Source organism: Equus quagga, chromosome 15 (genome assembly GCF_021613505.1).
Source record: "Equus quagga isolate Etosha38 chromosome 15, UCLA_HA_Equagga_1.0, whole genome shotgun sequence".
In the NCBI taxonomy this organism is placed as follows: domain Eukaryota; kingdom Metazoa; phylum Chordata; class Mammalia; order Perissodactyla; family Equidae; genus Equus; species Equus quagga.
In genome coordinates this window covers 10,353,302-10,368,785 of record NC_060281.1, presented here as the reverse complement: position 1 = coordinate 10,368,785, position 15,484 = coordinate 10,353,302, and the positions used below count along the sequence as shown (strand labels likewise).

Here is a 15,484-nt window from a genome sequence, read left to right as displayed (position 1 = left end):
AGCATCATGAAGCTAGATGAGGCCCATCAGGTGTAGCAGGGAAGCTCTTTAACACTCGAAGGCTCCCGCAAGGCTATGATAATGAGAAAACAGTTACTGTGGCCTTTAAGGGTCTCCACTTTCTTCAGGAAAGCAACTCACAATCAGGGAATAATTTCAGTCTGGGGAAACGGTGATTTACCACTTTCCATACACATTATTTCAGAAGGCAGTTATTTCAAAAGGGAGTGTTCCAGATTACACCATCTAATTTTCCAATTACAAGTCTCATAATGGTTCTTTATTTCATTTCAGTGAGGGATGTCTAACACTTAGATTTATATTTAGGGCAATGTTGCTATGACAACAAAAAAGGAAAATCATGTCTGAGACTTTAACCGATTCTATTGGTTTTACAGACTACTCAGTTATTTTTCTGAATGAAGTTTTATAACATTCCTCTGTTGGAAAATTATTTCATTTATAGAGTAAGTTTTAAATGGAAATAGACATTTTTGATCCCCTTATAAAGTATAATATGGCTGAAAACACATGATGACACAGAATGCAAAGAATAACAGAATTTCGAAAAACAAGTGTGACAAAAGAGCACTGACTATTAAAACCTTCAATGACTAGTTTTCAATAAAATCCAGTCAAAGCTAAACCCATTTAGTATCACACACATAACAAATATTGAGATCATTTCAACAGGTATCCTATGCACAACACCACGGGGGAAGGCTCCCTCCAGGGAGCCTCAGACGTTGCCGTGCAAACCTATGCAGGTTTCAGAAAGGAGCCCCACAGTCTGCTCTACTCCCGCCCTGCAAACCGGCACAGGTAGTCGCCTTTCCTTTCTCGGGTCTGAAAACATGGAAGTGACGTTATGGGTAATCCTACTAACCCATACAGCACATCAGCCCCACCAGCTTTGCGTTCCAGTCTTGATCATTTTTCTTGAGCTGCCCCATCATTCTGCAGGAAAGCCGTCCGATAGTTCCCTAAAGTCTTTCTGTACAAACTCTGATGTGACAGAGTCCTGTTCACTTTCCATGTAGAAAGGAAAACACTGACTAGACACTCCCACTTCCAAGCTGAAAACTAGTCAACTCCCCCTTTTAAACAAACATTAGCAAAGCCAGCCTCCTCTACTAGTTTGTAGGAGACAATACAACTATTATTAAAACGAAACTAAATCATTTATGTGTCCTTTTAATCTTAAAGCTGTTCATACGAAGCCCCTTAAAAAGAGAGTTTTGGTTCTCTTTTTTGCAATGAGGCAAGCCAATAGGATGTGAGATTTCACTGCTGAACCAGCTCATCACATTCTCTCCTCTAACACCCCAGGCAGGATTCCCTTGGAATGAAAAACAACACCCAGCCTAACTTGTTTAACTCACCCCTGATATGCATGCTACGAAGGTGATGTGGAAAGCTCAACTTTACAGGCTGGACACATATCCTTCAGGGGCAATACCACCATCAAGTATTTCTTTATAAACACTTCACATACATTTTCACTTGAATCTCATAACTATTCTTTGAGTTGGATGGTACATCATCATCTTTTAAAGATGAAAAAACCAAGGTTTCAAGAGATTAAGAAACTAGCCTAAGATTCCACAGCCTAAATGGGATCTTAAATTTGATTCCAAACCCACTTCTTTTATATGTTATCAAACAATAGGATCCCTCATCTAACGATGCAGGAAAAACAAGGAGTCTCCAATATGAGAACTTCCCTTCTGAGCAGGAAGAAATGAAAAAAGTCAAGAAATGAGAACCCTTGTTCTAAAGAAGCCACGGAGCAGGCATCTTCAACACTCCCATGTTTGTCTGAAACCTCAGACTCATAGAGCTGTCTGAAGAGAAACTGTACAAACAGAAACTCCAAAACAACACATAAAAAAAGATCTCTACTTATTTTCAGCAAGAGGGAACCAGCAAATTCGATCATGCCAAGGGAAAAGACACTGCTGGATTAGTAACTGCCAGTATGGTTTGAACCATCCATATATGATTTCTAACTCTATTCTAAATATACCATAAAAGAAAAAAAATAGTATCAACTTCTGCAGAGATGTTTAAAGTATCTGCTTAGTATCCTTTGCTTCCTTTCCCTCCCCTTCCAGTTGTCTCTGTTTTAGAGTCCCTGCCTCCTCTACGGAAGAGCCGGAGCCTACCTATTTCACTGAAAGAAGATTATAATGACGACGGCAAACACTTTGGGAGCACATAGTAATATGTGCCAGGTATATTCTCAGCCACATACATAGAACACACATATACTGGGTGTTATCCTCTCAACAACCCTGTGAGATTATGCCCATTTACAGAAAAAGAAACTGAGGCCCTCGAGGTTAAACAACTTGCCCGAGATCACGCAGCTACTAAGGGCAGGGGGAGGGGCAGGATGTAGTTTGCAAAAGCCTATTCAATATTATAATTTCATACTTGGAAAACAAAATGCTAACTTTTACAAAATAAGTCAAACAGCAAAAAGTAAAAAGAGAGGCTTGGCCGAATCTTTAGTGCCGGGGATACACAAAACATGGAGTTCACCTTCTTCAGATCAGTAAAGAGCAGAGGAGAGGTAATCACAGGGCTTTCCTACGAGGCCACGTCAGGATTTAGGGCAAGGATGAGTTGTCTGTGTTTATTAATAAGGATCAGGCGTGAATTTTAAAAGAAGATTGGGAAACACTTTGCAAAAGGCTCTATCAAGAAGAGAAAGAAAGAAACAAAATATAAAGTGTTGGAGCTGTGTGGGAAAAAGATGGGGGGAAGGGAAGATGAGGATCTGGTCAGTTTCCCCACCACAGCCCAGAAATGGCTCTGGAGTACAATACAGTAAAAAATAGCAAGGGAAAAGCTATGAAATTTCTGTCATTATAGAAGAAGCAATACTGGGGTAGAAGAAATATTGGGATTAGTGAAAAGACCAGCTCCTGAAACTGATGGACAAGGTATAGTTGGTGACCAGGGAGCTGGGAGAGAGTGGAGACACCACCCCTCTCTCTGCCAAGTCCCACCTCAGGCCACCTGTGAGCTAGCAGCCCTCACTCAGCCATCACCCAGGGGCTCCGCCCCTCGTCCAACTGCCTTGCCCTCATCCATAGTGGCCTCAGCCACCACCACTTGTGACTAGAGGCTGTAGGTGAAATGAGTAGGAGGAAGAGAGTCCCTGCTCCTATTTTAGTTGAAAAATCATACCAAATATTCCCATAGAAACATCATTATGGTTTATTTCTATGAGTATAGAGCCACAACTCATGTTCATTTTCCAGTTAATCCAACTTTCCCCCCCTGATCTCTGGGACACGCCTCTGTGGGGCTACAGACTTAGAGGAAGAGACACCTCTGAACCTTAGCCACACCCCCCCAACCCACCGCCCCCATTTTGTTAAAAAACTCCTCCAAAGTCACGTCATTAAATTATTCATCATTAAAAAAAGTTTGCAAAACATTAGGACTCCATATGTGAAAGCATACCAATTTCCCAGTAATTTCTTAACTTAGTCACTACTACAAAGTCCCATATACTTCGGGCCGCGAGCTGATCTCCGTGAGTATTGTTCTGCCCCCGCTGTAATTACTGTTGGCAACAGTAGTTTCTCACGCTGTTGCATGATAGAAAGAAATAGCTGAAGACTTGGGTTAAGACTTCCACCCTTCTTTCACTTTCAAGGTTCAATTCTTCATGAGTTAAACAGAATTTTTCCTCTCCTACAAGAATTGACAGATGAAAAGGTTTCAGGGTTGTCCCTTTCTTATTACTGTCTTTATCAATTTAAATTCCCAATGCTGATGACTTTCTTAGCTTTTGTTTTTTTATAACTATTATTTGTTAGGATTTGCATTTAAATAAAGTTGACATCAATTTCTGTAGCAGTCCTTTCTTGAAGAGAGCATAATCAATCCACAGCTGCTGTTTATGTATTCCAAATATGGCTAAAAACCACATTAAAAAAGGAGTTATTAGCATATCTAAATTATAATCTTCATAAAGAAGCTCTTCACATTTTCAAAAACCCTTAATCCTTCTGCCAAGGAAAGGAAGATAGCTTAAAAAGGAGATATCTCAAGATAAGCATCGAACTGACATGCATTTCAAACATAAAGCTATTATAACAAATTCTTCAAATTTATACTACCTGGCCATACATCAATAAATTATACAATATCAGAACTGAGAAAGAAAAAATTTTAAAAACAAAACCATTAGAAGAAAACATAGGAGCCGGCCCGGTGGCACAGCAGTTAAGTTTGCACATTCCACTTCGGTGGCCCAGGGTTTGCTGGTTCAGATCCCGAGTGCAGACCTACGCACCACTTGTCAAGCCATGCTGTGGTAGGCATCCCACATATAAAGTAGAGGAAGATGGGAACGGATATTAGCTCAGGGCCAGTCTTCCTCAGCAAAAAGAGGAGGATTGGTGGCAGATGTTAGCTCAGGGCTAATCTTCCTTAGCAAAAAGAGGAGGCTTGGTGGTGGATGTTGGCTCAGGGCTGGTCTTCAAAATAAAACACCAAAAAAACAAAAAACATTAAAAAAAAAGTAGAAAACTGTTTTAAAAATAGTTGGGTAGGAAGAGTGTTTCAAAACAAGTTACAAAACCCAAAAGAAACTGAACATACAAAGGCTGACAAATTTCACAGACCACTGATGTAAGAGTAGACACTATAAATGAAGTTAAAATTAAAAAATGACTGACTGAGAGAAAATATCTGCTACATACATAAGACACACCTAGAATAGCCAAAATAGATGAATAACTCCTATTAATCAGCAGCTTCCCAATTACAAATGCTGTGAGCATACAATTCACAGAAGAAGGAACGCAAATGGCCAATAAAGGTACGGAGAAATTTTCAATCGCCCTTCTAATTAGGAAATGCAAATGACTTCATACTGGCATACATTTACAAAAATGACAATAACTAATACAGAGAAACAGATAATCCCAAACATTAGTGGACGTGTACAACAGCAGAAACTTTTTTGAGGGCAATGTGGCAGTACCCGCTATAAATTAAAATGCATATAATGTTCTAAACCAACAATTCCACTTGTGGGGAATACTAAGGAAATACTTGCATGTATATGAGTAGCTTATAAGGATGTTTACTGTAGCAAAATATTTGAAACCATTTAAATACCAGTCAGTAAGAGACGAAATGAATGAATTATATTTCACCCATCCTATAGAATATTAATAAGAGAAAACCCGCTCAGAGTACGAAGGAAAAGATCCCAAGATAGATATTTAGGTGAAAAACTGCAAAATAATAAATATACATAAAGGATGCACATCAAATTGAGAAAGAGCAGTTCAACACAAGAGAGTGAAAGCTGGAAGGAAAGGGGATTGTGTGATATATTTCATTTTTCATCCTGCATATTTCTAGATTGAGTGCCTGAATCTTTGACAAGGAAGAAGGTATGTGTAGGACTGTTAATAATAACTGTGAGAAAAAAGTTTCAAATTCTTTTATTCATTTATGTATTTAATACTTTGGTAGCTTCTACAGAAGACATAGAAATAAGACTAAGATACAGGCCAGAGTACCCCCCGCCCCTCAGATCTGAAGAGAGAGCTAAACCCTTCGGGGGGGTCAGGTTTGCTCTTGGGCTGCTGGCTGCAGAAGGGAAGCGAGGAGTAACAGGTCAGGAGAAGAGGCCGAGAAGCCACTGGTGACACCTTTTCAGAGGATGGTTTCCTGGGCTGGGAAACAAAATGATGAGGGTGTGGACAGTCTCTGAAAGGAAATCAGAACTGAGAATATATGCAGAAATTACCCTGTTTGGAGGGTATCCGTGTTCGAAGTTTAACTGCCACAGAACAAACTCAGTATGATTTTTGCCCTCATTTGTCAAAATCCAGAAACAGGACAAGGGTAGGATGTGCTGAGTAAGCTGAGGCATAAATGGTGTACAACAATAGACGCCATAAATCTCTCCCCACAAATGCTTTTCTGTGTCCTCCTCCCCTGCTGCCACCCCCGCCCCCCACACCCAACTATCGCATCCCGAGCTTTCCCATCCGTGCAGAGGCTGCGGATCACAGTATCCTATCGGTGGCTGGGAACAAAGAGGGCCTGGGTTCTGCTCTGAAGAGGAATTTACTGGTTTCTCTTCTCACGACTGGCCCAGAATTGGAAAATAAAATGCCGAGAATCTGCTTTCAATCTACCCTCTCCTACCTGAGCATCCTAAAAACACATGAACGTGAGGAACCTTCCAATTGCAGTTACGCTGCTACAACATTTAAGTATTACATATGCTCCAACCGAGGCCATCCTGAGTCACCGTTAAGGACACAAAGTTTCTGCAATTCTTTATCTGCGTCACACTAACTTAAAGAAATTAGAGTTCCTTTAGGGTTTCCTATCTTAGCCTTTCTTTCCAGCTTTGGAGATCTGGTTAAGAATATATCCCAAAGTGCACAGACATTACATAAATTGAAAACAAATTAAGTAAATATCGTTTCCTTGTTATTTAAATATAAGATGAATCCACTGTGTTTACGAAAACCTTAGGTCATTTGAGGTTTTCAAGTCTTTAGTTTTGAAAATTTTTACAGTTATAACTACTACATGTAAGGAAAACAGAACCATTCACTTTAAAATTTAAATTAATCCAAGATATCCTCAAAAGTTATCAAAGTAGGACCTCCAGTAGCTCAGATAAAAATATAAACAACAAAGGCCGGCCCGGTGGTGCAGTGGTTAAGTGCGCATGTTCCGCTTCAGCAGCCCAGGGTTCGCTAGTTTGGATCCCAGGTGCAGACATGGTGCGGCTTGGCAAGCCAAGCTGTGGTAGGCATCCCACATATAAAGTGGAGGAAGATGGGCACGGATGTTAGCTCAGGGCCAGTCTTCCTCAGCAAAAAAAGGAGGATTGGCAGTAGATGTTAGCTCAGGGCTAATCTTCCTTAAGGAACAAATTATAGCAAACACATACAGTTTCTCAGACTTATTTGAAATGTTATGACTTGCTGGTTTCTGAAAGAATCAGATCTCCTCTTCCCTTTCTGCTGTTTCCTGTCCCAGCCAATACCCCACCTAGATGATCTACGCCTCACAAGTTCAGTAGGTAAGTAGGTGCCGTTTGACCTTAAAACACAGAAGGAATTCCCCTCTGCGTAGTTCACTCTCTATGAGCTCCACTCAGTAGCCTATGGGAGGGAGCTGTGTTAGGGATGGAGAACAGACTTAGGGGTCGGTACCAGGGTAAAGGACCTACACAACCTGAGTCCAAATCCTGGCATCAACAGTGCTGGCAATTTCAGCTTGGGAAAATGACCACTTCTGTGAAACCCAAGTTCCCTCATCTGTGAAAGAGGGTCACCATCTTCAGATACCTTCCTAGATACCTACCGTACAGTCTTATTCTAAGAAGTAAATAAGATGATAGAGTACAAATATGATACAGTTGGCCCTCTACTGGCTTCCTATTCACTTCTTCAATTAGCAAATATGTATCAAGCACCCACAACAAACATCATAGCTACCATGCTACGCACTACAGAATTTCACATCATCTCACCCCAATCCTACCAGGCCTGTATTTATGTATCACAGTCCTCATTTTACTGACTAAAAATCAATAAATAAATTTCAAAGAATGTAATCTAGCCCAAGGTTCCTCTAAGCAAGGAAGCAGCAGAGGTGAGATGTGACCCAGATTTTCCTCCTGTTACACAGGAACCAGACACAGGGTGAACCAAACCCACATACTCTCCAAAATCAAGGAACCTAGCAAGGGACAGAAGATAAATAGTGCTTTCATGTCTTACCAGAAAAAAGAAAAACCAAGATAAAATGTCTTTGGCTACTGAGGAAACGATCACTTCACGAAAGAAACTGCATAAAATTCCTCTGTATTGTAAATTAGAAAAAGGTATTGAGAAATTCTTCATTCTGCTCAAGGTGATAGAATAAGTCAATACCAGGACAAAAATATGATCTCGGGAGTTCTTGTCTCTTTCTGATACCAGACTCTGTAGGTCACCGCACAATGGAACATTCTTGTTCTGTTTACCTTGAATATAATCAGAGTCTCTCTGGATAAGCGTTGACTGGTACCAGGAATTTGTCACAGTGGCGCAAGGAACAAAATCAAACACGCCTTAGTACATGGTCTAATAGTCATCTAAGAAATTTCATTCTTCAGGAAAGACCTAGAATTCTCTTTTTTTTTTTCAACTGAGGTACAATCGACATCTAGAACTCTCAGTAACTCCTTTCATACAGCCATGGTCTCTTATTCTGATCAACGATTTAAAGAGTTTTTTCAGATTGTGAGGCCACACTTCTCAAGTCCATGGAAATTACACGGTGAGTCATACACATAACACTTCTCACTCCTGTAAGACAAGGAGGCCAGTCACGGGGTGAGTCAGCAGCAGGGAGAGAGGGGTGGGGAACACCAGAGACAACGACCCTGAATCACCGGGAAAAATTTCAGCCCAGGCTTCTTTCATAAGGAGATTATCTCCCACCCAAAATTTTTTATTTAAATATTGTTTACAGCTTGAGGGGCAACTGCTTCAGTTACAGGATCATCATGCGTGCCCCACTGGGCTTCAGAAGCCACACAGCAGGTGACCCAACTCATCCCATAAGGGCTCTGCCACCCCCACCGCACCCCCTCCCCCACCGCACCCATGAGCCCCGATGAGCCAGGGGAAAGGCACACAGACCAGTAAGTGTCTGGGGTGCCAGGAGACCTCTCCCTGAGGGTTATTTCCTCTCTGGGGCAAAGATCTTCAAACTTATTTTATCCAGGGATGCATTCTCCCAACCACGGCTTACCCAGAACCTAACAGGTAAAACAGATGGAGATCAAAGAGCTTGGAGTGCAGTCAGAGGAGAAAGGAGCTTCTCCCTAAGTTACCCACTGGAGAAGATCATCTTGGGCTGGTCATTTCCACGCCTCAACTTTCTAGAGAACTCTTGCTTTGCCCGCTTGCTTTTTTTCTAGAAAACCAATGGCAAATTTTCAAGAAGTGGATACTCTTCTCAGATATCGTCTTGGTATTTTTAAAATACTCCATGCACGTTTATTGTCTGCTCTTAGAACAGTGGTCTTAAACTTTCAAGTTTCACAGTCCCTTCTACCTATCTCCTTGAGAAAGTAATGTCATATTCTAGTCTAGTCCCTAAAAAAAAAAAAAGGAGAAAATATATATAAGAATAGTCAATGCATTTTTGTTGTTGTTTCCACACTTTGATTAAGGAGTAGATAAATTATATAACGAAAATCAGGGCTAGCAGCATGAAGAAGAGAAATTGAAAGACGATGTGCCAACAACAGGCACATACAAGGAAATTTTGCTAATAGCTTATTCTATGTGGTAGAAATAGGCACCCTGAGAAAGTGCTGATGGAAGACGCCACTGGAATAACCTTTTGGGAATCTGGTAATACTGATAAAGAAGCTTTTAAAATGTTCATAATATTGATGTGTTCTGACATAGCAAGTACAACGTTTGACATCTATATGGCACTTACTGTGCACCAGGTCATGATAAGCATTTTATGTTGTCACAGTGGAGGTCTGTTATTATTCTTAACTTACAGATGAGGAAACCAAGGCACTGAGAAGTGACGTAATTCATGCAAGGTCAGAAAATTGGTAAGTGGAGATTCAAACCAAGGCAGTCAGCCCCACAATCCATATCATACCTCTGATGCTACACTGCCTCTGGAATAGAGTCTATAGAAAATCCAATGCCAGACTATGATTTATGTAAGAAAATAGTCATCTCAACATTAAACACAATTCTTCTCTGATAATAAGTACTGAATATTTATAAAAGTATTATTAATGATTACCAATTAATAGAAAAATGTTAAATAATCTAAACACCCAAAGATAGAAAAATGATCAAGTGAGTTATGATACAGCCACAAAAATGATTCATTAAATACTGAAGAGTTTCAGTGACATGAAAAATGCCTATTATAACATCAACGTTTTCTTCCAATTTTTCCTCAGGGAGTATGTATATCATTTTTTACAGGAAGGGAGGGTTACACAGCAGGCATTCTTGTGAGATTTTTGTTTTGAGAACCTCTCAACATGTAGAATACTTTTTTAAATGTCTTATACCTTCCCTCCTGGCTGCTATGTGTCATCTTGAACGTGTGGGGCTGACAGTGCAATATCAGACTCAGGCGGCCATTTAAAATGCTCAGAATTTTTCGCAAGAGACAAGCCACTCAGAGGACAGGGCCCCACCATGTGGCCCATTAGCTATAAACCAACCAAGCATACAGCAACCTCCCCTTGGCTACTGAAAGGAAATCTGCAAACTAAAATTTCTTTCAATAATAAAGCACTTTCAGGGCCCCAAAGGCCAGAGGTGTGACTCAGGGAGGAGTGCAAACCTATCCGAAAAGGAAAAGGGAGGGGACGCGCAGAGCAATGAGGCCAGTTCAAACTTCAGACACCACCTGACATCCAGTACTAAAAACTCAAAGAAAGTCACTAAAAATATACAAACTGTCTCCATTTTTTGTATACAAATCTCTATAACTAACTAAATTAAGAATGGCTTCAATAGCATCTCCTATGAAGCTTACATTTACATGTTCCTAAAGATTGTATCAGACGTTTTACTGGAGCCGCCACTATTTCCAAACCCATTCTTTTTTTTCACCCCCTAGGAGGTAGCATTCCATTCATTCAACAAGGATCTCTTGAGAACCCACTAGGTGCCCGGCGAGAGCTCAGCACAGCAATATAAAATGCAATGAGTCACACAGCTGCCTCAGTCCAGCGGAAACCAGACTTGCAAGCCAGAATGTGCAAAACTCTGTGATAAGTACTTTGACAAAACTGTGCAAAAGGAGCTTAGCCCAATCGAATTTTTTTATTTTTTAAATCAAGGTTTAACTAAAATAACACAAGTAAATCCTAAGTGTTCAGTTCACAGAGTTTTGACAATTGTTTGCATCCTGTACCCATCACCCAAACCAAGATACAAAACAGTTCCATGCCCCTTGTGCATCTGTGCAGTCCATCCCGCATCCCTGCCATAGGCAATCTGATTTATATCCCTACAGATTAGCTATGCTTGCTGTAAAATTTCACATAAATAGAATCTGAGTCTAGCTTTTCCCACCCAGCATAATATTTTTTAGAGTCATCCACGCTGTTGCATGCATCAGTGATTTGTTCCCTGCAGTTACTGAGAGGTTCTTCACTGTATGGATGTCCCAATCTGATTATTACTCACCTACCAATGGATGCTGGGCACTGTCCAATATAACAGCAAACTGGCCAATGAATAAGGCGAGTTTAACCCCTTTTGTTTCATCTCTGATTTGTATTTGTGTGTGTTTTTAGTGTAGCGGGCAGGGAAGGTAGAGAGTACCAGGTAGGAACAAATAGTGTGTGCAAAGAAAATAGATAAGGGAGAAGGCAGACATGGGAGAATTAAAGGCGATGCCGTGTGGATGAAGTATGTGACGCATCCAGAAGAATCACGGGTGGGTAGGCCAGAATAAAAGGCCTATAACGACCTGCCAATCTATGGAGCTGGGCCTCCATCAGGGAGGCAACAGAGAACAGTGAACAGAACTCTCAAGCAGCTGCACAGAAGCATTTTCCTTACACCCTCAGTGAGGCAGTTTAGAGCCAGCAACTCTGAAGGCACAAAGACCGGGCCTCAAATCCCTGCTCTGAGACTAACGCTTGGGCTGGAGCAAGTTAGTAAAACTGCCTAAGATTTATTTTTTTCATGTGTAAAGTGGAGAAAAGGGCAGCCACCTCAAAGACTTGTAGAGAGGCGGAAAAGAAATAACAAATGTTACACAGCTAAAAGAAGGCTTAGCACAAAATGGTAGCCGTTATTAATGCTGCTGATGGATTTAAACACACTCATCTCAAACCTTTCCCGGAATCTAAGTAACGGCAACTTCAGAAGCATCCTTGACGACTTCTGCTCATCTCTCTCAACTTCAGTAACTGCAGACTTATCAACGGGACCTCGAGTCACCTATTTGTGAATTAAGTTAGCCCATTTTCTCTGGAGAAGATTTTTAGGAAGATAGGAAAGGAGTGAGCACAAGCTACCAAAATGAGGTCTGGAGGAGGAACAGGATACGTCTCGGCTACACACTCAACTAGAGACTTGCTCACAGGTTAATGATACCCCAGAAGTCCGTCTGATGACCAAGTTATAGGAAGGATGCAGCCGAGGGCAAAGAACACAGCACCACTTCTTCCAACAGAACTTTTCGTTTACGTGAAGCATTTCAGAAACCCACTTAATGCTATTGATGATGACATTTTCAGTTACAAAAGAAGTAAGACTTTCTGCTCCTTTTAGCAACAGGAATGAGAAAGAAACTAAAGCATTATACACTGAAATAGGCCACTCCAAGTGACCTCTCATGGAAGCACAAGAACTTTTATGAAGTACAACTTCTTAAAGGAAATTAACTAGTACCACAGAAGAAATATACAGTTTATTTGCAGAAGCTGTCTTTTAAAAAGTGTAAGCAAAATACAGATAGGGACTGCATGACTCGTTCTTTTTAGATTCTGTGCTCCTGACTGAAAGATTCAGACTTAATTTAGACTTAATTCACACTTAACGTCATCTACCACAGGGCCTTAAGAGTACATGTGCTCAATGACTCTGACTATAGACCATCTCCTTTATCACTAGTTTCGCTCTCCTGGCAGCTTCTAGAATATTTATTAACTAAGTATACACAAAATCTGAGATCGTTTAATTACAGCAACTGAAATAATAGCCCTTGAGAAGATCCAAGAGTTATCTATGTAAACATGGCTGCCAAAATAAAAATGTCACGGGTATTCAATGTGGATTCAAACAAACCAACTGTAAAAAAATCTTTGAGCCATATTTGAGTGTGACAAAAGAAATGACTTCATAGTTCCAATATAAATTTATAAAACTTAAAAATATTCTCTAACAGTCAAAAAACTACATTTGGGGCCTGGCCTGATGGTGTAGCAGTTAAGTTTGTGCACTCCATCTCAGTGGCCTGGGGCTCGCTGGTTCGGATCCCAGGCGTGGACCCATGCACCACTTATCCAGCCATGCTGTGGCAGTTGTCCCACATACAAAATAAAGGAAGACAGGCACAGATGTTAGCTCAGGGCCAATCTTCCTCAGCAAAAAAGAGGAGGATTGGCAGCAGATGTTAGGTCAGGGCTAATCTTCCTCAAAAACAAAAGAAAAAGAAAAACTACATATGGATAAAGTATTTAAATTAAAACATATCTTCTCTATTTCATAAGTTCTGAATAATTTCAGCTACTTACAAGTTATTCAGAGGTTAGGTACTTTTCAGAATCAGAAAAGGATCACATAGGAAGTAGGATTATAAAATAAATACAATAGATTTTCCCTTCTACTTCACTGGCTTATAGTAATACCAAACAATGCCTACTTTTTTCAACTCCAAAGTCCCCAGGACTACAGAAATATCCAAAAAAGCATGACATATATAAGAAGTGGAGAGGACCAGCTAAAAGGAGCATGTGATACAGGGATACTGTGGGATACGATATAGGTATATAAAATACAGCTTCTGCCATCTAAGCATTTCACATCTAACAGAGAAAATAAAGCAAAAAATAAGATTTTTGACATAAAATGGGAAACCCACTGACCACACATAGAATGGGAACTGGGAGAAGCAAGACCAGTGTCATCTGGAGTACTCACAACAGATCGTGGGCCTGGAGGAGGAGCCGTGCGCTCCAGGTAGACAGAACAAAAGCATTGGCCACAAATGGGGATGAACATGAGATGAGGACACCAGTATTAACAGAGTCCCACTGCTCTCCAGAGTTTGCAGAGTGCTTCACAAAACCATCCTACAAGTCATACTCACAGATATTCTGTGAGGCAGATACTTACTCACATTTAAAGAAGAGAAAGCTGAGGTACTAACAGATGAGAGCAATTTATCCAACATCACCTCGCTGGTAAGCAGGACCTGAACACAGTGGTTTGGATCACAAAATCCCATTTTCTTGCTAAACGCTACCAGCAAAGAGACTGACTTAGATGATGGAAAGCTTCAAGAAGACTGAAATTTTTGCACACCTTAAAAGCAACTGTAATAACATAACATTTTGAAAATTATTCATATGTTCTCTTTTGCCTGTTGGCATAAAATGTTCATTGACCAAAAAAAAAAAAGATTATAGAAATGCCACAAAAACATGGATAATCACTTCTGACTTGCAAAACAGGATTATTCAGCAACACTATATAACTTTGCTAGCTATGCTGGGACCTAGAGAGAATTTTACAAACTGCTTTATTCCTTTCCCCGCCTCTGCCTCCTTTTAATCAGGGACCTCATGAAACTCACAGAATTTTCCTCCAGCATTTAAAAGACCCCCCTTCCAGCTATAAGAGCAGAGCCAAAGGACTAGTCAAAAGGAACACACAATATAGGGGTCTGTGGGATTTGAAACAGGTATATTGTAGAGAAAAGAGGGAGTCAAGAAACCAGACCAATTTCCCCTCCAGGCCTTGGCCCTGAAAGAAGGAGGTACATTCAGTGAGCGAGGGGTGATGTGGAAGGCAGAGGGGGCTCTTGGCCTACTCCATATTTAGGACTCTGGGAAGGAGGCCATCCTTGGTTCTACTTGGTAGAGACTAGACAGAAGTATCTATGAGTCTGGCTGGGTCACTGGCCAGGGAAGTCACCTGGCAAGGAGAAGGGGCTCTGAAGCAAGGGCTGCAGAGCAGATCACCTAGGTCAGGAACAAGTGAGCATCCCAGCCAGACCACAGACAGGTTTGTAGCATCAGCCAGAACCAAGATGAGGTCAAATCAGTGATGGACGTGGCCTGAGCCACAAGGATGGGCCTCAGGTTCACCAGTTGCTGACTTGGGCTCAGTGACCAACAGGGTGCCAGGCATCACGCAGAGAAGGGGCATCACCCAGAGGCAGAGGTACTAAAACGGGGGAGAAAGACACTGGAAGGTGCAAGCACCTTGCTTCCCCAGAAAGACAAGGTCGCAGAAAACACATCTTTCCTCCAAGATGCCCAGAGAAAAAGAGGGAGGGACGGCTACATACTGGACCCGAGCAATTTTATCCAGGCGACTGAGAGCACTAAAAGACTGTTCAAACCACAGCAGACTAAGCTTCAATGCAGATTCAACGTTAGCACCTTTTCTCTACTCATCAGAAGGGGGAACTCATGAAGACAACCAGAGCAGCTAGGAAAGGAAAAGCATTTCCTTTGTACTTCCAAGTTTAATCGTGAATTAAATCTTTCAGCCACACTACACAGGGCAGTAAAGCTGCTTTATATGTAGCACAACAAAGAGTCACAGTATTTCCCTAAGAGAGGCATTAGCGAGACAAACGCTCTATGGCAACTGTCTGTGGTACGGGAGGAGTCAGCCTCGCCACTGGTTCAGTCTTGCACCAGAAATGGCTAAAATATTCATTCAGACTATTTCAATTCTAAAACCAAGGGGGGAAAAAAACC

At 41.1% G+C, this 15,484-nt stretch overlaps 1 protein-coding gene across 21 annotated transcripts in view; it reads right to left on the bottom strand.

Moving 5' to 3' along the window:
* The window catches only part of DST (dystonin), a 439,342-nt gene that overhangs the window by 253,062 nt on the left and 170,796 nt on the right, over window positions 1-15,484 (bottom strand). The window contains exon 1 of one of the 21 annotated variants that reach the window (XM_046639578.1): window positions 887-1,006. The exons of the other annotated variants lie outside the window; for them this stretch is intronic. Coding sequence (XP_046495534.1) covers window positions 887-956 — 70 coding nt within the window. The 5' untranslated portion in view covers window positions 957-1,006. Of the gene's footprint in view, window positions 1-886; window positions 1,007-15,484 lie in introns of those variants that run through there. 21 annotated transcript variants of the gene reach the window in all.